Below are 21,015 nucleotides of genomic sequence, written 5' to 3' on the forward strand. Positions count from 1 at the left end.
AACATAAAACCATTAACCAGCTGCCTCACATTTTCCTTAAAAGCTAATTCCAGATAAATCATAATCTTTCCTAAATATGAGAGTAAACAAAAAAGCTTCTGGGAGAAAACATAGGAAAAGATCTTAAAATCCTTAGAATAAGCAAAGATTTCTTAAATAGGACACAAAAAAGAAAAAAAAATTACACTAGGATTTCATTAAAATCAAAACATCTGTTCATCAAAAGATATTATTAAGAAAGCAAAAAGACAAGTCAGGAGACTGGAAAAAGATGTATTTAATAAATATATATAACAAAGGACTCATACCTAGGAGATATATATAGCCTTCTCTCCTCTTAGAAGACATTAAGTGATCTAGGACTAAAATGTATCCAGTTGTTTTGGCAATAATAGTACAGAAGGACAGATGGAAAACAAATTGCAATAAGGATTGGAAATTGAGAAAGTGAACTTAGCAAGTTTGCTCCTAGTTATGAAGGGAAGGAGTCATGAAAACAGTTATTGATAGATAAAGAGACAAGGTTCATTCATAGGTCTAAAATAATACTGAACACCTGCTATGTGCTAAACTCAACAATGAAGATATGATTGTGAACAAGATATATATCCTTTTGACCCTCATGGGCCACAGGAAAAAGTCTTGAGGATATTATGCTAAGTGAAATTTAAAAGGTCCCAAAAAGACAAATATAGACTGTCAAATTCATAGAGACAGAAATTATAATGGTGGTACCCAGAGACTGAGGATAGGGAGCAGGAAGGAAGGAAATTATTGTCTAATGGATACAGTTTCATTTATATAAGATGCAAAGAATTCTGGAGATGGATGGAGATCAGAGCAACACAATATTAAAGGACAATGCTAGTTAACGGTACACTTAAAAATGGTTACCCTGGTAAATTTCAAATTACTAAAATTTTAAAAAATTAAAGATTGTTTTGCTTGCAAGAAGGGAACAACCCAAACAGTTTTTCTAAAGAGAACGGCTTCTAGAGAAAGACCATTAGGAGAGGAACTGGGTACAGCGGCCCACATCTGTAAACCCAGTGGCTCAGGGGGCTGAGGCAGGAGGATCTCCGAGTCCAAAGCCAGCCTCAGCAAAAGAGGTGCTAAACAACTCATTGAGACCCTGTCTCTAAATAAAATACAAAATAGGGCTGGGGGTGTGAATCAGTGGTGGAGTGCCCTTGAGTTCAATACCTGGTACCTGCCCCCAACCTGCCAAAAAAAAAAATGTAAGAAGAGAAAAAATTAGTGATAGACAGTATGATGTTCCTGAGAGAGCAGTAAGGGATGACATTCATTTTACAAATAAAGGGATTAGCCTTAAGATCTCTTCCCATAAGGATATTATAGTGATTAACACAAAGAAAGTAAATTGTCTTTTTCTGAAATATCATTTAAAAATTCCCACAGAGGCTTCTGTCTACAATGTAGAAAGACGTAAAGTCACTCCCACCCTAACAAGGAGAAAAGGCCGGATAACTTCACAAAGATACAAATTTTCCCCAAACTGATTAAAGATTCAATGCAATCCAAATCAGAAACCCAGAAAGCTCTTTTGTAGAAACAGAAAAGGCAATTCTCAAATTGACATGGGACTTAGAATAGTTAAAACAACTTTGAAAAGTAAACACAAAGAACTTTACATTATTTCAAGACTTGGTTTCTGGGGACCAGGTGATGGTATGGCAAGACTATTGTACTAGCAAAATGATAGCAGTAGATCCATGGAAAAGAATAGTCTCCAAGAAAAATCCACTCAGATATGGTAAACAGATTTTCAGAAAAGGTTCCAAAGTAATTTGATGAAGAAAGTATAATGTTTTCAATAAATTCTGGAACAACTGAACAACTATATGAAAAAAAATGAACTTCAACTCATACCTCGCACTATATGTAAAAATTAACTTACAATGGGTCATCGATCCAAATATAAAACCTAAATCTACAGAAGTTCAATTCTAGAAGAGAATAAAAAATAAAATCTTTGTGAGTTTAGGACTGGCAATGACTTCCAAAATACCAAATAAAGAACATCATCTATGAAAGAAAAACTATAACTTTTGTTCTTTTAAAGATATTGTTAAGAAAATAAAATCAAAGCTGGGAGAAAATGTTTGCAAAACACATTTCTGATAAAGAACTTCTATCAAATTTAAAAAGAACCCTTGAAACTTTGTAAGGAAAAATCCAATTTTTTAAATGGGCGAAAGATCTGAATAGACAGTTCACCAGAGATATGGTTAAATAAACAAATGAAAAGTACTCTAGACCACTATGAGACAATAAAAATCCAACTAAAAGAAAACACAATACAATACCACTATATAAGCAACAGAAAAAAAAAAACCCTGACATACTAAAAATGCAGAGTACTGTTGGTAAGAATACATATATGGAACTACAAGAAAGGTGTGCCTCTGAAGGCATGGAGTAAGAATTTCAGGTGTTTGATATTTACCTAAGCCTCAGTACCCATGTTTGGAGGGGGGGAGACATAACGACTGTCCCTTTTTTTCCCCCACAATAATGAAGATTAATGAGATAATGAATTTGACACATCCTTTGCAAATACTAAAGCAATAAGTAATTATCGCTATATTCAAATATTATTCACATCAGGTTGTTTAAAGGAAGAGAACACCTTCTTTTCTCAAAATCTTTATAAGGAAAAAGATTTTAAAATCTATGTTCTTTCATTCATGGTGATTAATATTTTAGAGCAATGCTTATTTATAATGTCATACAGCTAATAGTAAAACCCAGAAGATTCAGGAGGCATATCCTTTAAAGTGACTATTTATTTATTTACATATTTTTACAGTAATGGGGATTGAACCCAGGGACACACTACCACTAAGTCACATCCCCAGTCTTTTATTTTTTGAGAGAGGGTCTTGCTAAATTGCACCGGCTGACCTCTATCTTGCGACCCTCCTACCACAACCTCCTGAGTAGCTGGGATTTCAGGTGTGCTCCACTGTACTCAGCTCTAATGACTTTATGGTTTAATGCTGTTCTGAAGGTAGAGACAGATGAGGAAAATCAGAAAATGCCTAAGAAAGAAAAATCAGTTCATAAAAAGCATAGTCTTTTTAAATAGATGGTTAAAAGTGGAATTGATAGGGAATAATTTAAAGAACAGAAATTCTTCCTATTCATCACCTGGTCCCCAGAAATCAACCATTTAAGAAGTAGTTATTATGAGAAGAATGGTTTTAAGCTGCAACATTCAGGACAAACAAAAAAAATTTCTATACACAGATATTAAGCAAAAGTATCATTTACAAAGAAAAATTAAAAGGTTTGAATTACATAAATGAAGATTATTTTAGCCCATTTTTGGATATGCTTATATTTTCAAGAATTTATGAATTGGAAAAAGTAGTTAAGGAGGCTGATCACAACTTCTGTTTTTGCAAAATGTCGGGATCATATTGGGTTAAAATGAACAAATACCTTTGTGATTATTTGTTGCTTAATTCCTTTGATAATTTTATCTTGTGTGTCCAATAAAGTAAGGCAGTTAAGTATCACTTCAAATAAGGATTTGTGTTTCCTCAAGGGTAAAAACCCTCAAGCTGGTAACCTTAGCCTCTAAAAGGTAGTAATATGCATGCATTTCAACTTAAAGTAAAATCTTTGTCTCAATAACACGAAAACTATGGATTTGTGTTCTGATTTTTTAATTATTCTATTTTAATCGTTGAAAAAATGGACCAGTACAATTTTATGCAATGTTAAAGACTGGAAAATCAATACACCAGATACTTCTCTATAATCTGTTTCACCTCTGCGTACAAATTCGCTTAACAACAACAGAAGCCCTTAACTCCATATACACACACATGAAGATAAATTCATTTCCATTTGAAAATTATTTCTCCACTCTGGTTCAGAAATGCACACGTAGGGGAAAGCCCACAGTGATATAAAATGTATACTTTTCCTTAAAACTACGTGATAAGATTCTGTCTTAAGCTCACTTTTCTCCCCGTCACAGAAGTTTTTAATTTGGGGTAACGTTTCAGATTAAATCACAACTATGATAAAAGTATGGATCAGAAAGCCCTAACGTCAGTCTAGAGCCGCAGCCGACCTTCGAATTCACTCCTTCCCTCGGAATCTCAACCACTACTTCAACTGTGCAGAAGTATTCCCCAACATTTTGATGGCTTGTTAACTGACTTTTCAGATAAACTACGCACAAGCAGGAAAACGACAGTTGAGTAAAACTCAATCCCACCTAGTTGTCACCTCCCAGGGCCCGACAACAGTATTCGCCCCTTTTCTAGCCTGCCGGGGTGGGACGTCGCAACGTTCAGGGCCCTCCCGCCCCAACGGCGCCTGCGCAAAATCTTCAGCCTTCAGTCGAAGAAAATGGTTTTGAAATTATTGTCAGGTTATACTTTACTTTAAAACATAAAATAAAAGACAGTACGTATGGCGAAGCACATCAGAACGACCACTCACCGAAGTGGTCCTAAATGCAAACGACTGTATTTAAGCCTCCTCTCGCGACTTATCTGGTGCTACCGGAGGCGGAAATATCCCTGTCGGTCCTTCCTGAGCCTGTGGAACCTCAGCCAGAAAGATTAGGGCGAATCGTTGGGCTCTCGCCGGAAATTGTTCCGCCCGGTCAAATTTCTGTGTGAGACCCTAGGCGGGTGAAGAAGAGGCGTGCCCGGGATTCATGAGGTGTACTAGTGCCTGAGGTCCCTTAATCTGCTACTGAAGGAAGAAGACCCACGTGCGCACGTACAGCTGCAGTCCCAGGACCAATACTCACTCACCTTTGTCCCCGGAATTAAAGGGTGAAGAAACCGAAACCTGGATGTGCTGGGCCATTTCCAGTAGCTCGCCTGACGACCGCATCCGTATCAGGTGAGGGCCCCAAGATCGATGGAGAACAGGAGATACAGAACCTGATCTCCAGATGGTTGCTGCCGCTGGTAGGCATTTGGTTTGTCTCCTCTGCTTTTCGGACCCTAGACATGCGCTCCTTGGAGGAGCATGTATTGACCTAATGGCATCGCGGGCGGGGAGTGACAGTACAGCCTTCACTGACCCTTCACGTCTCAAATTTCCCTTCCTTCTCCTCCATTGCTTTCCTTTTTCGTTTCTTGGGTTTGAAACGCCACAAATAGCAGCTAAGTTAGGGAACTGCGGAACTTCCCCTAGCTGCCACTAGTTCCACCAAGGAGTTTGGGGACAGCTGTGGGTTGAGTAGGCTATTTTGATTTTCATTCCTTAGTCTTTGTTCCTCTGCTCGTCGTCGTCTCCACGCCCACTTTGAAAGAACAAAAGCCTTTTGCGTCGTTGCAGTTTTCTGTTAAGGTCGGAGGCTGCAGTTCACTGCTGCACCTAATCGATTGGAGACTTGCATCCTAGTTTGTGGGAAGTGACCTTTGGATCTCACTCACGAGATTCTGGGCAATTTCCTGGGAGATTACAACCTCGGAGTCCTGTGGTTAGTAGTTATCCTGGTTTAGCTATAGAAGTAAGAAGCATGGCTGACTTTAGCAACTAGCATCCTCGCCCTGTACTGGGTTGGAATTTTGTTTTGCTACTATAAATTCCTCAGTGAAATATATAGTTTTTGTTTCAGATGGATAAAATAACGAAGATAGTTTCCATTAATGAGCACTGTGCCAAGTGCTTTACACAGGTCACTCCTCTCAAAATTTCTTAGAGGCATATTAGATCATTACCCCCATTTTATAAAGGTAGAAATTGAGGCTTACAGAGGTCAAGTAACTCGCCCCAATAAACTTTTGCTGCAAGTAAACATTTGAATCTGTATTAGAAACTAAATCTCTCTGGGTCCAAAATCTGCATTCTACTGCCTTATCATTATTCTTACACAATTCCAATTTTTTCACCAACATTTTTAGTGACTAAAAGTATTCATTCATTTAAAATAAAATTGTGTGTTCCTACTTGTGTCTGACAAGTGACAGACATGATTTCTATGTTTATGGTGTATCAGTATTGTGATTAAGTAGTTCGAAATCCCAAATACTATAGCACAGCCTTATTTGAAACTAGTGCTTAATTGGTGTGCAGGAAGTTTATGGGTGTAAAATCAAAGCTTTCTATTAAGTTTTAAACTCATATGATTTACAGAGTAGCTGTGAGGGTATATTAAACTGAACAATTGATAGAATTTTTTTGTGTGTGCTAGGAATTGAACCTAGGGCCTTGTGCATGCTAGAAAGCACTCTACCTCTGAGCAACATCCCCAACCCTAGAACATTTATTAATCAATCACCCAAATAATTGCTTTACACCAAGTTAAGTGCTGAAAATATATAGTTGAGGTCCTTGTTCTCCAAAAGATACCAGGCAACTACATATAGACAATGTTTTAGAACCATTTAGTAATTTTCTGGGGTGGAAATGGTATTGTGATTAAGTAGAAAGATGCAATTATGTTTGGAGATGAATGCCAGTGTATTTTGAGATAATGTGTGTTGATGCCTACAGCTTACTTTCAAATGGTGCAGAAAAAAATATGTATATAGTTATGTGGTTACATAAGTTACAAGTAAATTTGGAAAAACATTGGTCATTGTTGAGTTTAATGGTGGGCACATGATTGTTTAGTGAACTGTCCTTTCAACTTTTCTAAATATTTAAAATTTTTCATAATACATTTGGTAGGGAAAAAAAAACCCAGCTCTAAAGACAGTTGTAAAGATAGATCTGAAATACTGTGGAGCATATTGGATGGGAGAGGGTTTTGGTGTATAGTCAGGTCTCAAAGAGGCATGATAGTTGTCAGGAAAACCTTTATTTAAGCCTTCCAGTCAATTATTTAAGGAGGAATAGGACATCCTATTCTATAAGGGAAGAGTGCTTTCCAGATAGAAGGAAATGCAAACTCAGCAGAATAATATTATATGAACATTTGAAGAAGGAAAACAACAACAACACCAAATCAATGCGCAGGTTGAATGGAACTTGGACTTTTTAAAAATAAATAATCTTAGAAATGATGCTAGTTTACCTTTGCCATCCTGAAGAAGCCTATCTAATACCCTGTTATGTAGCTTACTATTAGTGCCCTGGAATTTAGTCACATTTATAATAGTGATTCCACTGGAAAATGCTTTGGGGACATAAGGAGAACTGGTTATGTAGCTATGTTCAGGTTGAGCAGCAAGAACTAGAGCTCTCATTTCTCTGATTTGGGGAGCAGAGATTTACTAGTTTAAAATTGGGCCTTGAGGGAGCGTATGGAAAGGGTTACAGTGACAACTTTGACAGATTTTGGTATTCAGGTAAGGGGCCTCTGAATACTGTGTAGGACTGATGGGCTTTATCCAAGGTTTTTTTTTTTTTTTTTTTGAGGACTACTAGCTCTGGTCAGGACCAATAAATCTATGAAAGAGAAGACTGTTTATCCTAGGCATTGTTTATGATAGTCTCAAGCATGTGGTGAGACTGGAAGACTGGAAAAGATGTAATGAAGTCTCCAGCAGCAGCACTGACAGAGAAGTTGCTGTGGCTTCCTTAGGTGGAAGATAAGTAGTGACATTCTAAACTGAGTGGTTGTGTTTATTCCTTGCTAGTTAAAGTAAGGTAAAAAATCTTGTCTTATTTATCACAGTTAACAGAACATATAAACAGCTAACATTTATTAAGTGCTTAACATACACTAGTTTTTGAGGCACTGACATTGTCATTTAGTCTTCAAAACAATAATGAAATTTATAATCCCATTTTACAGATGATGGCTAGATAGGTTCAATAACTTGACTAAGGACACGACTGAGCAAATTTCAGAAAAAGCATTCAAACCCAGTTTTGTCAAAGAATATAGCAATTGTTCTTAAAGTGTGTTTCTTAGTTAAACAGCATCAGCATCATCTTGGAACTTTTTAGAAACTCAAAATATTGGTCCTCACCATCCAAACATTTTAATTTAGTACTTTTAATAAGCCCTCTAGGTGATTCTGATGTATGCTGAAGTTTTAGAACTACTGCTTTGAGTGTGGAAACTTTAGATAGGATGGTATTTCTTTCAAATTTAGAAATCAGGATTTAAGTAATAGTTGTCCTTTGTACAGATTTAGAGAGGTTCCCAAACCTAGCTGCTCATCCATTTATTAAAATATACATTATCTAGTTAAGAATTATTGATTGAGAAAATTTGTGGTAGGCCCAGTCACTTGTGTTTTTACAAGTATAATTCTGAGATGATTATAGTCCACTTGGAGATCACTGCTACAGAAGGAATCTTAAAAGTTCAGTTCTGATATTTGATTAATGTATATATGTTTAAGGACTGAAAGTTAATGTATTTTGGAAGTTATGACTAAACCTTGCTCAAAGTGCTGAATAATGTTGAAATGTTATATTTGTAAACTGTATTTGGTTCAATTATCAGTTTTAAGTGGAATAAACCATTTAGCATATCCTAGATTTCCTATAGGGCTAATTTTATTTAATTTCGTATCAGAATATATATGCCACTTGGGTGAGAGGAAAAAACCAATTTATTCCATACTTTTACTTTTCCAAGAATTTTTTAAGTATTTGCAGTAATGTAATAATAACGATGGAGTCCTGATTTTTTGCTTTTAACTGAAATCTGGCATTTTGCCACCCTTATTGAATATGTGATCCTTGAATATGATTTCATCAAGTTCTCATTACTTGAATTTTTTTTTTTTTTTTTTTTTTTTTTTGAGTGCTGGGGATCGAACCTAGGGCCTTAGTGCTTACAAGGCAAGCACTCTACTGACTGAGCTATCTCCCCAGCCCCTATTACTTGAATTCTGAGCCTCAAGTATTCATTTATACTAAAATAATGAACATATATTTATGTACTTCAAGCATTTTTAAGATGAGGAAAATATCCCTAATCCCACAGTATTAACTAATTGCTTCTCAACTTTTTTCACATTAAGGCATACATAAATAATTATAGTATATGTCCTATATTTTGGGAAACTGAAGAGAATGCTGCTGGAGGCAATTGACCAGGGGTTTACTGCTGTCTTAATGGCTGAGACAATTTCTTGACATACCAATAATTCGTTCATGGTGAGGCAGCATGTTAGGAAACTCTGCATTAACAAATTACTTATCAGATAACTCTCAAACATTCTGATTTAATTGATAAGGAGTATGGTCTTGAAATTAGGATACAAACATTTTTAATGTATTATCTTATATTTAATCCTTCCAACAAACTACAAGATAGTTACAATTTACAGATGAGGAATTGGGGCCCTGAGAAATTGTTCAAGTTCATACAGTTATTGGAATCAAGATTCCAACCCAGGTATTTGAACTCCTGAATCTATCCTCTTACCACCAACTTGTTTAGCCCTTGAATAATATTTGTAAGTAGTAAATATCTCTCATATATTGAAATCAAATAACAGAAGGGAAAAAACAACTTTCTTTAACCATATGTTCTTCTGAAACCCAAATTGGTCTACCCACCTTCGTAACAACATCCTTTGGGGCGGGGGACCTGTTTAACTTGACTTTACTTCTGCTCCCCCATTCTCTGAAATGTAACCCAACAAAAATTGATTTTTTTCTTAGTCATTTCTATACATCTTAGCTACTTCTCTGACATCTTTTTTTTTTCTTTTTAACCATTCTTTCTTTCTTTGCCCGCTGTGCTCCAGCTTCCTTACTATTTGTTGAACATGGGAAATACAACAAACACATTTCTGCTTTAAGATCTTTAATGTTTTGTGTTTCATACCTACAATGTTCTTAACTCTTCGTGGCTGATTTCCTGATTTTATTTAAATTTATGCTTGACTGTCATCTTATTAGAGAGATCTTCCTAACGTATTTCTTTGTTGATTTAATTATTGCCTTTCTCCAAATGAATGAATCAGACATGATTTCAGATATAAGTTTATAAACAAATGAGAGACATTACCTGTGTACTTCAAGCAACATTAAAGGCTGAAATGGAATTTGAGTAAGTGGAAAAAAAGGAGACATCTCAATAATTAATTAATGTTGTTTTGGAAAAATATCAATGGGATACACAGTTAAACCCCTCCGAAAAAGTCAATTTCCATATATATATATATATATATATATATATATATATATATATAAATATAATTAAGTATCACAAAAATGTGAGAAAATATAACCCAACTCTACAACCAAGAACTATAATTATTAGTCCTGCCCCTGGGTTGTGGGATAATTAACTGATTTTTTTTTTTAATTTCAGTTTTATGTGTTTCAGATATTTCAAAATAATATTCTAAAACTATATGATTTTTAAAACTTAATTTTATCTCAACTTCTAAAACAGAAGTTTTATCACCTTTATTAGATGCCTAAACTACAATAAGTACAATTGCTAGTACCTAATAGTGTACCTTTTATAACAGATGAATAGTATTTATTGATTAAATTAATTTATTTCAGCAAATAAAGAGCATTATTAGATTTCTATGTTAGTTGGGAACTTGGTTTATAGAAATGCTTATAGAAACTATGATTTAATGAGTGTTTAATATGTGTCAAGCACTTCTGCTACCTTCAGCTTTCACAGTTATATGCTGTTAGTATACTCCCTTTTTTATAGGGAAGAAACTAAGACTCAGAGAAACTAGCATAAGTTACAATGTAGTTATGTAGTGACAAATTGAAACAGGTTTATCTGACTCATGCCCTTTCCACTGCTGAAATATTTGAGCTGTGTTTAAATAGGAAGAGTAAAAACAAGAAAGAAGAAACCTAACGATATTTACATAAGGACATTTTGACACAAAACAGTTGAGATTAACTTATCTACTGCTATCAAGTGTTATATTAATTGGAAACTTTTTTTCCTTTATCAGCAAAAATTTTTTAATGTTGAACAGTGCAGAAAGAATAGAAACAAAAAGCATTTTTTTTTCTTGCGGTGATACTGGAGAGTAAATTCCAGGGATGCTCTACCACTCAGATACATTGCCAACCTTTTTTTTTTTTCAGCTGAAACTCCAGACAGGAGGTGGAGTTTTGCAGTCTAGTCTCTGTTTTATGGAAGTGTCCTTTACCCTTCTGTGTTAGCCTCTTAAAGTATTGTATCAACCTTAAAAACACACAGGAAAGGGATTAGAGTTGTATGTTGCAATTCTATCTAGCATATTGTTCAACATTTTTAAAAATTTAATTTTTAAAATTTTTTACAGACTGCATTTTGATTCATTGTACACAAAAGGGGTACATCATTTCATTTCTATGGTTGTATACCATGTAGATTCATACCATTCATGTAATCATACAATTATTGGATCAAGTAATGTCTTATAATACCAGTAAGCAGTTGAAGGATTTGATATATAATTTTATCTTAGTAGATAATTAATTTTAATATTAACAGAGTCCAAGTATATGTAAAGAACTTTGGTAAAGGTTTTTCAATCATAGCACTATTACATGATAGTTCCTTAACAGATTTTATGGGTGCCTGATTAAGAGTTTGTCATTAAAGAACATAAAATTGCTTGCACAGTTTAGTGTACATTTTTGGGATGAAGATATTAGATAGATATTATTATATATTATTAGATTTGCTAAAGAGTTTTTAAATTCTGCAAGTTTAAGAACTACTGTTAGAAATCTTTTCATTCTGTTCCTTTTTTAAAAAATAGATTTATGTATGGACTAGAATGTATTGTTACATTTCCTAAAAACCTGTTTTCAAACTGAACTTTTACTAATCAATGTCATTTCAGATTAGTGCTCAATTTTTAGTAGCTTTTAAGCCCACATTACATTTTATCTATTCCATTCCATTCAGATAGTTCTGAGGTATGTGCTAAAGGATTTAGCTTTTAATATAATTTTGTTATAATTGGAATAATTTTCTCAATTTTTTATTTCTGGAATTGAATTTAGTGTGTAGTTTTTTATTATTTTGTATCACCTTATCAAATTGCTGTGCTGTGTTTTACTGAAGACTACACTTGTAATTAATCTTATGGAAAAAAATTTCATTTTTATACTATTCATCAAGTTATTGGTGCTGATTATATAAGCATCACTTAAAATTATTTAAGTAATAGGAATATTTTTAAAGTACACCCTCAAAATTAATTTTTTCATTGCATTTTAGGTAAAACGATTGCTGTATCAACTCAGGAATACAATAGCCTCATTGTATTTTAAACTGCAGCAGCAACTTTGATATCCACAATGAAGCAATGATATCTGAGAACAAAGGAATATTTGCCAACTAACTGTCATCAGTTTCAAGTGATTGTGTAAGCAGAAACAAACTGCAGCAGACCCGTGTCAGCTAGTATAGGGAGAATGCTTTCTTCTGATACTATTTATTTAGAAGCCTTTTTAATATAGATAATTGTATATCAAATGAAATAAAAATGAGTGAAGCCCCCAGATTCTTTGTTGGGCCTGAAGATACAGAAATAAACCCTGGAAATTATCGACATTTCTTCCACCATGCAGATGAAGATGATGATGAGGAAGATGATTCTGTAAGTTGTTTCTTTGGGTGAGAGAGCAATACCGTTCAAAATTTTTACTAATCCCTCTTAATGTGAATGAATACTTTGATCTTAAATTAAGATTTTTTTCATGTACAAATTTGTTAGAAATTTTTTAAACTGAAAAAGTACATTTTGTTTTGTGAGTAACGTTTTTGAATCTATGGTGAATCAAGAAATATGATAAACAGATAAAGTTCAGATTTCTAAGTTATTTCTAGTGATGCTTATTTTAGTTTCTTTCAGTGATATACATGGTGTAACTTGGGTTGTGCAGAAAAACAGTGACTAGGAGAAATAGAAATCTGGGCCATGTATCAGAATTACTTCTCGTTTGTGAAATACATAACAAATACATTGATTAAGAGGTGAAGGCAAATAATTTTGAAGGAACTAAAGAAGAAGACTGCTTAATCAAATTCATTGTTTATCCTGTGGTCAATGGAAGTGCTCTTTGAACTGAAGATACCACTATTTATTAGCTATTCAGAAGTCTACAAACTGGCTAGAAGGAGAGGCTGGCTCACTTGCATAAGTGTGTGAACATACTGCAAATAAATGTGTCTGATTCTCTTTGTGACATGTTAGAATGTTACACCTCCCCAAGATCTTAGGAATGACACCCATCTAATATGTTCATTTTGCTACAGTTAAATCATTCCAATGTTTTCCTTAGTCATCATTGAATTTTTTCAGTAGAGATTGCTATATTCTAAAGACTGATTTAAAATACAGACTTATAATACATGTTTAGTTTTCTAAGTTAAGTTGGAAAGATAATCTTATTTTAAAAGGAAACCTTTTATACTTGGTAAAAACAAACAAACAAACCAAAAATAGCTCTTTAAGCCCTTTTCCACAGTAACATAGTTCTTAGTAAAGTTACAAATGTCTGTAGTGCAAACTGGACTGTCCTACCCTTAGTACAGAGCATCTTCCCTATTACCTACCTCTGAGAAAATAATGATTGTCAAACTTCTCTCTGGCCATTCAGAACTTTTCTTCATCTAAAGTCTTATCTAGAAGTTCTATAAGAACTTCTCTGGTTCACTTAGACTAGAAAGCATACTGACTTGGCCCCAACTAGCCTTACACTTTTTTTCTAGAGTTGTGAACAGTGTGATGTGAACACCACTGGTAGAACAAGCCCTGTCTTCTTACATGTAAAGACTTTTACCTCACATTGCTATCTATAGTTCGTTATCTTCTACCCTTCCTATCTTTTATGTTTTAGTAACAAATTGTTACTAAAAAATTTTACTTCCAGTTGGGTGCAGTGATGCACTCCTGTAGTCCCAGTATCTCAGGAGGTTGAGGCAGGAGGATCACAAGTTTGGGGCAAACCTCATCAACTTAGTGAGGCCCTAACTGAGTGAAACCTTTTCTCAAAATACAAACATAAAGGGCAGGGAGGGGAGAGGCTGGCGATGTAGGTCAGTGGTAGAGTGCCCCTAGGTTCAATTCCTAGTACCAAAAAAAAAATTTTTTTTCTATATACTTATCCATGCTATATCATATGTATATTTGCTGTTGAATGTGGTTCTTTGTTGCTCTAAAATGCTCTTATTTTGATGTAGCAGATGAATATGTTTTAGTCTTCAAAATCCTGCTCAGATTTTGTGTCTTTCACTCCAATCTTTGTACTCTTCCCATGACAAATTTGATGATATCTTCCTTAGTACTGTGTCAACATCTTGACATATATACTTGTATTCCATGTGTCACAAGTTACTATATTATTGCTGTGTTCTCTTTTAGACTCAGCGTTCTTTGGGATCAGTACTTCCTATATAACTAGACTTTAGACAGTAAAGTTCTTGGAGTATTGATGTTAAATAAACTGAACTTGTATTCATGATGTGCAGTTGATACTTCCAAGAAGTTTGTTTCTTTTGACCTATAATTTCATTATAGAACTGTCATTCTCTTTTAAAGTTTTAAAAAATGTGAACTTCAATTTTGTTAGGCTTTAAATCTAATATAATGTTATGGTTTGGATATGAAATATCCCCCAAAGACTCATATGTGGAGGGCTTAGTTCCCAGTGTAGCAATAGTCAGAGGTGCAAATTTAGGAAAGTGATTGGATAAATGAATTAATCCATGGAGGAATTCATAATTTGATGTCATTATTGGGATGTGGGGGAAACTGTAGGAGGTGGGGCCTAGTTGGAGGAAGTTGGTCACGGGGGTGTGCCCTGGAAGGGTATATCTTGTCCCTTGCCCCTTCTTCTCTTTTTCTCTGCCTCCTAGCTGCTGTGAAGTGAGCAGCTTTTTTTCACCAGGCCTTTCTACTATGATGTTCTGCCTTGCCTCAGGCCCAAAGCAGTGGACCTAGCTGACTGAAACCTCTGCAACTGTGAGCCAAAATAATTATTTATTCCTCTAAGTTGTTTTTCTCATTATTTTGTCCCAGCAATGAAAAGCTAACAGAAAATAACTCAGATCTGGTTTTTTTTTTTTTTTTTTTTTTTTTTTTTTTAAGAATTAGTTTTCTTACCTAATAGGAAAATTCACCAAATTTGTCTTAAGAATGTAAGTTTGTTTGTTTACATTTTTAATGTGAATGTTTCCTTGTCCTCTTAGCCAATGAGCAGATTCATTAATAGGTCTGTAATAGAAAACACAATATAGTACCTTTAAAAAAAACTAACAGTGTGAAATGTTAGGTTGAATACTTACGCTGTCCTGATGTATCTACTTTAGTAACATTATAATGAGCTATAGCAGGGCTTTTCATCAGGATAAAAATTGAATAAGGAAACATAAAACTGGATGATCAGAGAAAATTAAGAGCAGATTCCAGGAAGGATACAATTTATTCTCTATTTGTTTTATAATAAAATTAAATACTGGTTTGAACTCTAAATTTCATGAGTTGGAAGAAGCAAAAAGAAGAACAACTTAATTCTGACACTATCTGATTTTATTTTTGGATTATAGTAAGAGAAAATATGGTAAACCACTTTTGAGAACAGATTATAATTATAATGTCTTATAAAATATGTAAAGTAATGGAAAAGAAAGAAGAATCAAAATGAGAAACTGGACACAGCTTTTTATAGTTGAGAAACTATTAAGCACCAGGATGCAAAGACCCTAGAGTGACTTTCCAGTACTTCACAAACTGTGAAGTTATTATTGTTACTATTTATGTATTCTGCCTTTTTAGATTAGAACTAACGGTGACCTTTGAGCTGTACTTTGGTTTAAAACAGGTAGTATTAGCAATATCATTAAGGAGGAATATTGAGTGTGAAGATTGGAATGTTACCTCTGTTAGCAGTGTGGTTTTCTCCAAAATTTCCTTTTGAGTTTTCATTGGTGACCATATTCAAGCTCAATCCATAAAAAGAATTGGATACTGTGTAGCTTTGTAGGTGGAACTGTACCTTATTTAGGCAAGAAAAAATATTTTATCTCATTCCCATTGGTTTTTATGTGCACTGAAGAGGGTAAACAAATACTAAAGGCAGTTAAAGCAGGATGTTTAAAAATTAGTTTTAGTTGTAGATGGACACAATACTTCTCTTTTATTATTTTTATGTGGTGCTGAGGTTCGAACCCAGTGCTTTACACATATTGGGCAAGTGCTCTACCACTGAAGTACAACTCCAGCCCTAAAGCAGGGTTATTTCCTTAAGTTTTAAATTTGATTGAAAGTAGTATCAATGTTCTGAAAGTGTTTATCTTTAAAATTTTTTCCAGACCTTTGTAGAAAATTAGTTTATAAATATTTATTATTATAATAATGATATAATTTTTAAAAATGCCTTTTTTGGTTAATGTGTCACTTTTATATATTCATCAAAGTCTCATTTACTTCTGAAAAGAAAATAGCTATGTTTTGGAGTTTATATTAAGTCAATCTGATTTTTTGTTTTGTTTCTCTTTTAGCCACCAGAAAGGCAGATTGTAGTTGGAATATGTTCCATGGCAAAGAAATCCAAATCCAAACCAATGAAGGAAATTCTGGAGCGGATCTCCCTATTTAAATATATCACAGTAGTAGTATTTGAAGAGGAAGTTATTTTGAATGAACCAGTGGAAAACTGGCCTTTATGTGATTGTCTTATTTCTTTCCATTCTAAAGGTATTAAAGAAGGGGGAGTGGATCCCTTTATTTTCTCTAATACATATCAATTGTAGAATATTGAATAAAACAAAATGATTTTAAACTAACCCACTCTCACAGATAAGTTAGGTTAACATTTTATTATATTTCTTTCTAGTCTTTTTCTATGTGTATTTTTTAAAATTTAGTTTCATAGCATAGGTATAAGTTTATATTTAACTTTTTCATTATTGTATCAATAGTTATTTTCCCCTTTCTTAACATTCTTTGGTAACCTGTGGCATAATGTCATTGTGTATATGTACCATAAAATATTTAGTTAATATCTGAATATTTGGATGATTTCCAGTTTTTACTATTAAAAATAAGTAAATTATAAGATTATGATCATCTCTTTGAATGTATATCTTTGTTTGCATTTGAATTTCATGGGATTAATTCTTGAGTTAGTGAATATTGTAAGCCCTGGTTTTTGCCATGTAGGAAATGATCTTTCATTTCTTGTGTATGTGTGCATATTTTATCTCTTAAGAAACTAATATTTGAAATTTTAGATCTTACTACTGTTTATTAATTGAACAGAAATATTAGTTAAGTTTATTACAGTATAGTAAAATCCACTAGTTAAAATTATTGCCAAGTGTAGATCTGAAAATGTATAACCTAAAAATCTGTGAATTAAGTGAACTAAGAACTATAATTTAAAAGATGTGCTCTCAGTCGTAAATGTGTTGGTATTTAATCATCACCTGTTAACAAATAAGCAGTCCTGATTTGTTTTAAAGTCTCAGTTCAAAAAGAAGAAAATGGGGCATAGTTTTTTGTGTCCCCATTGTGTAAATTTATTTTGATTATTTCATAGAGAGCCACAACCCTCATCTTGGTTCACTGAAGCACTAAGACCACTCATCTTAGAGAACATTAAAATTTGTTTATCCATGAGGGTAAGGTATTCTCTTACCATCACAGGTTTCTTCCTGTAAAAGCTATTTACCTCTAAAAACTAGATAAATGGCTCGTATTCCATACAACATCTCTTGAGAAGGAAAATGTTCCTCTTGGACAGTAAAAGTAGGGAACTGACTGTAGGTGTTTTAGGTGAATTATGTTAGGAGACTTCAAATCATAGACATTAAGACATCTTTTACAAATGATGAATTCTGAGAGTCTTTATAAAACTTGAAGCCTATATAATTTGGGGTGAAGTGATTTTTGGTATAGAATTCTTACACGTAAATTTCAAAAACTAAGGGAAATTTAGGAGTAAATCTTATTTAACTGAATGTAGCTTTTTGTTTCATTTTCTTGTTTTAAATTTTAATATACCTTAATATTTTCTAATTTTTCTTGTAATTATCCAAAAATAATCTTCATAGGTGTACTTCATATTCAATGGTTAAATCCTAAAGTTGTATATAATACTGATTTTTACCCTTTTCCATAGATAATATATTCATTAAAATATTGTCACTTAAGGAATAATAATAGGTAGCATGCTATTGAGTACTCACTATGCAAGGTACTGTGCTAAGTGTTTTATATACACTCTTATTTAATTCCTCACAAATTCTACTAGGTAAGACTTATAGAATGCTCATTATAACTGGAATCATAGATTTAGAGGTTTTTAATACATTTTCCCAAGGTTAAATAGTGAAAGATGTGCCAGGGTTTGAATAGTGGTTTTTGCTTTTAGTCCCTAGGATCTACTGTATGTATGTATTTTTTTTTTTTTTTAAATGGATCTAATTATGCTACCCAGACTAATCTTGATCTGCTAGGTTAAGCCTCCAGAGTGCTGGGACTACAGGTGTACACCACTATGCCCAACTCTATTGCTTCTTTCTTTCTCTCTCTCTCTCTCTCTCTCTCTCTCTCTCTTTTTTTTTTTTAGTTGTAGGTGGACACAGTACCTTTTTTTATTTTTATGTGGTGTTGATGATTGAACCCAGGGCCTCACACATGCTGGGTAGGCGCTCTACCACTGAGCCACAACCCCAACCTTCTACTAACTCTCTTGGTTTCTTTTGTTTGTAATTTCCACAACTCTGGCAGAGTACAGGGGATTTGAACCCGGACCTCCAGCTTGAGAGGCAGGCACTCTACAAGATGGGCTATTTGGTCTGCCCTCTACTAACTCTCTTAATAACAAAAATTAGGTGGATAAAATTGAAGAGACTTTTAGTGTCAATATAGAAAGTAAAATATAATCATTAAAAGTTTTTCGATTATTTTTACTGACTTTCCTTACCATATCTGCCATTTGATTCATTTTTATTATAATTAGTAATTTTACCAGTGTCTAAAAATTTTAAGGAAATAATTTCTTGTATCTTAACACTGGCTTAGCAATAGCATGATTCTTCTCTTATATTTTGAACATATGTGTTATGTATGAATTAGTTTTGCTTTTGCTGCTATTTTTAATGGTGTGTAAGTTCTTTGAATATCAGCTAATTTGAATATAGAGGCATCAAAATATCAAGTGAAAAAGAGTTATATACACAGTACATTTTTAAAAATGATAAGGTAATTATGATACACTTATGTTATTTATATATAGAAATTTTTTTGTATATGAAGTAATTTTCCTTCTGTTGGGTGACTGAATAGTCAGGGATTGACTGACATGTCAGTGCTTTAATTTGGTTGAATGGCCACTGATGGTGGTATGTCTTATTGATAACGTTAACTAGGAAAAAAGTGAGATTTGATAGTAAAAGTTAAACTAAAGTCTATTTATATATTATACTATACCTTTTATACAACACAGTTATGAACATAATGAAATCACTATTTTATGGGAGGTAGCATCAATTCAAGTTGCAAGTTGATAAGTTATAGATGTCAACTTACCTTGAAATTGTTTAGAGTATGTTAATGATATGTGTTCTTAGGATTTCCACTGGACAAAGCAGTTGCCTATGCAAAACTCAGGAATCCATTTGTAATCAATGACTTGAATATGCAGTATCTCATACAAGATAGGTGAGTGGTAAAGTTGACTGAATTAAGAGAAGGAAAAATTAACATTTACTTAGTACCTACTATATGCTGACATAACTTCAGGTGTTTTGCATACATTAATTTATAGCATCCTTAAAAAATAATTCTCATAAATAGGTATTTATTAACAAATTCTATAGATACAGGAAACTTGAGAATCAGGGAGATCAATTAATTTGCCCAGTCTCAAGTAGTTGCACAGTAGTTGCCCAATAGTGCCACAAGAACTTAAACCACATTTGTTTAAATTCCAAAGCCTACTAAAACCATGAAAAATTATAGTTTTTCTTTCGTGTGACTGGTAGTAAAATTATGAATTGACTCATATCTAGATTTTTTTAAAATCAAGATTTTAAAAAGATTAAAGATTCATAAATGAAATTATAAAATATGAGTGAATTTATGTACTTCTTACTCTGGTAACTATTCTTATAATATCAGCATTCTTTTTTTGTTACCATTACAATATGAAATATTATATGTATATATATATATATATATATATATGAAAATACTTTATAAACTCTAAGACCCTATAATTTTTTTTTCTGTTCTCCCAGAAAGTAGAGTTATTATTATCTAGACATTTAAAACATTTTCTTAGGTTTATATTATAATGTATGTTCATATGTATTATAATTGTTATGTACATATATAAACAGGCATATGTATTTTAACAAGTTTGAAAAATAAAAGCATAAAAAATCATTTAATCCTGTCACTCTATCTACTATATTTTTCACATAGAAAGCAATACACACACACACACACACACACACACACACGCACACGTACTCTTAGCATTTTAGAAAACTAGAATTACATTTCTCTTAGCATACAATGAACATTTTCCCATGTCATTCAATGTTACTGGAACATAAAGCTTTTAAATCAGATTAAATTATTTCATTGTGATGTTATCAACTTTAACATATACCTTTATTCATTTACAGTCTTTATTTAAAAATTAGTAAAAATATGCTAGAAAAAAGTATTATGCATAAGCTTTTATTTTCACTGCTGAATATTTCCTTACAAAACATTTTTAAATATTTGAAATGATGCATATTTATTTTTTTGAAAATTTTAAAGTTTGATATACATACCCTTTTTAGTGTAGAATAGTAATAATATATTTTTAGAACAGTACAGTATTATATTCTTTGAAAAATACAGCAGCAAAAGAGTAAGGATTTCTTTTTTTTTTTTTTTTAGGAGAGAAGTATATAGTATTCTTCAAGCAGAAGGTATTTTACTTCCTCGTTATGCAATTTTGAACCGTGATCCAAATAATCCCAAAGGTAAGTATAAAATATTTTAGGTATATTACCTTTTGCCACTTGATATACTTTGGCCACTTCTACTTAAATAGAAGGAATTTTAAAAATTCTTAGTATTCTGTTTAACAGTTTTTCTTAATGATTTAAATAAACAAGCATGTATT

The 21,015-nt window shown here is 33.1% G+C and overlaps 1 protein-coding gene and 1 pseudogene across 17 annotated transcripts in view; one reads left to right on the plus strand and one right to left on the minus strand.

Moving 5' to 3' along the window:
• The first annotated feature begins 4,671 nt into the window (after window positions 1-4,671).
• Window positions 4,672-21,015, plus strand: part of Ppip5k2 (diphosphoinositol pentakisphosphate kinase 2) — an 89,218-nt gene continuing 72,874 nt past the window's right edge. For 14 of the 17 annotated variants that reach the window (XM_047555191.1, XM_047555195.1, XM_047555198.1 and 11 more), the window contains exons 1-5: window positions 4,672-4,890; window positions 12,101-12,482; window positions 16,388-16,583; window positions 19,463-19,553; window positions 20,787-20,872. In XM_047555191.1, coding sequence (XP_047411147.1) covers window positions 12,369-12,482; window positions 16,388-16,583; window positions 19,463-19,553; window positions 20,787-20,872 — 487 coding nt within the window. In that variant the 5' untranslated portion in view covers window positions 4,672-4,890; window positions 12,101-12,368. Of the gene's footprint in view, window positions 4,959-9,872; window positions 9,959-12,100; window positions 12,483-16,387; window positions 16,584-19,462; window positions 19,554-20,786; window positions 20,873-21,015 lie in introns of those variants that run through there. The other 3 variants (XM_047555193.1, XM_047555192.1, XM_047555209.1) reach the window with 3 other exon arrangements.
• On the minus strand, window positions 10,973-11,087 carry LOC124987758 (uncharacterized; annotated as a pseudogene).

This window comes from Sciurus carolinensis, chromosome 6, assembly GCF_902686445.1.
Source record: "Sciurus carolinensis chromosome 6, mSciCar1.2, whole genome shotgun sequence".
Taxonomy (NCBI): domain Eukaryota; kingdom Metazoa; phylum Chordata; class Mammalia; order Rodentia; family Sciuridae; genus Sciurus; species Sciurus carolinensis.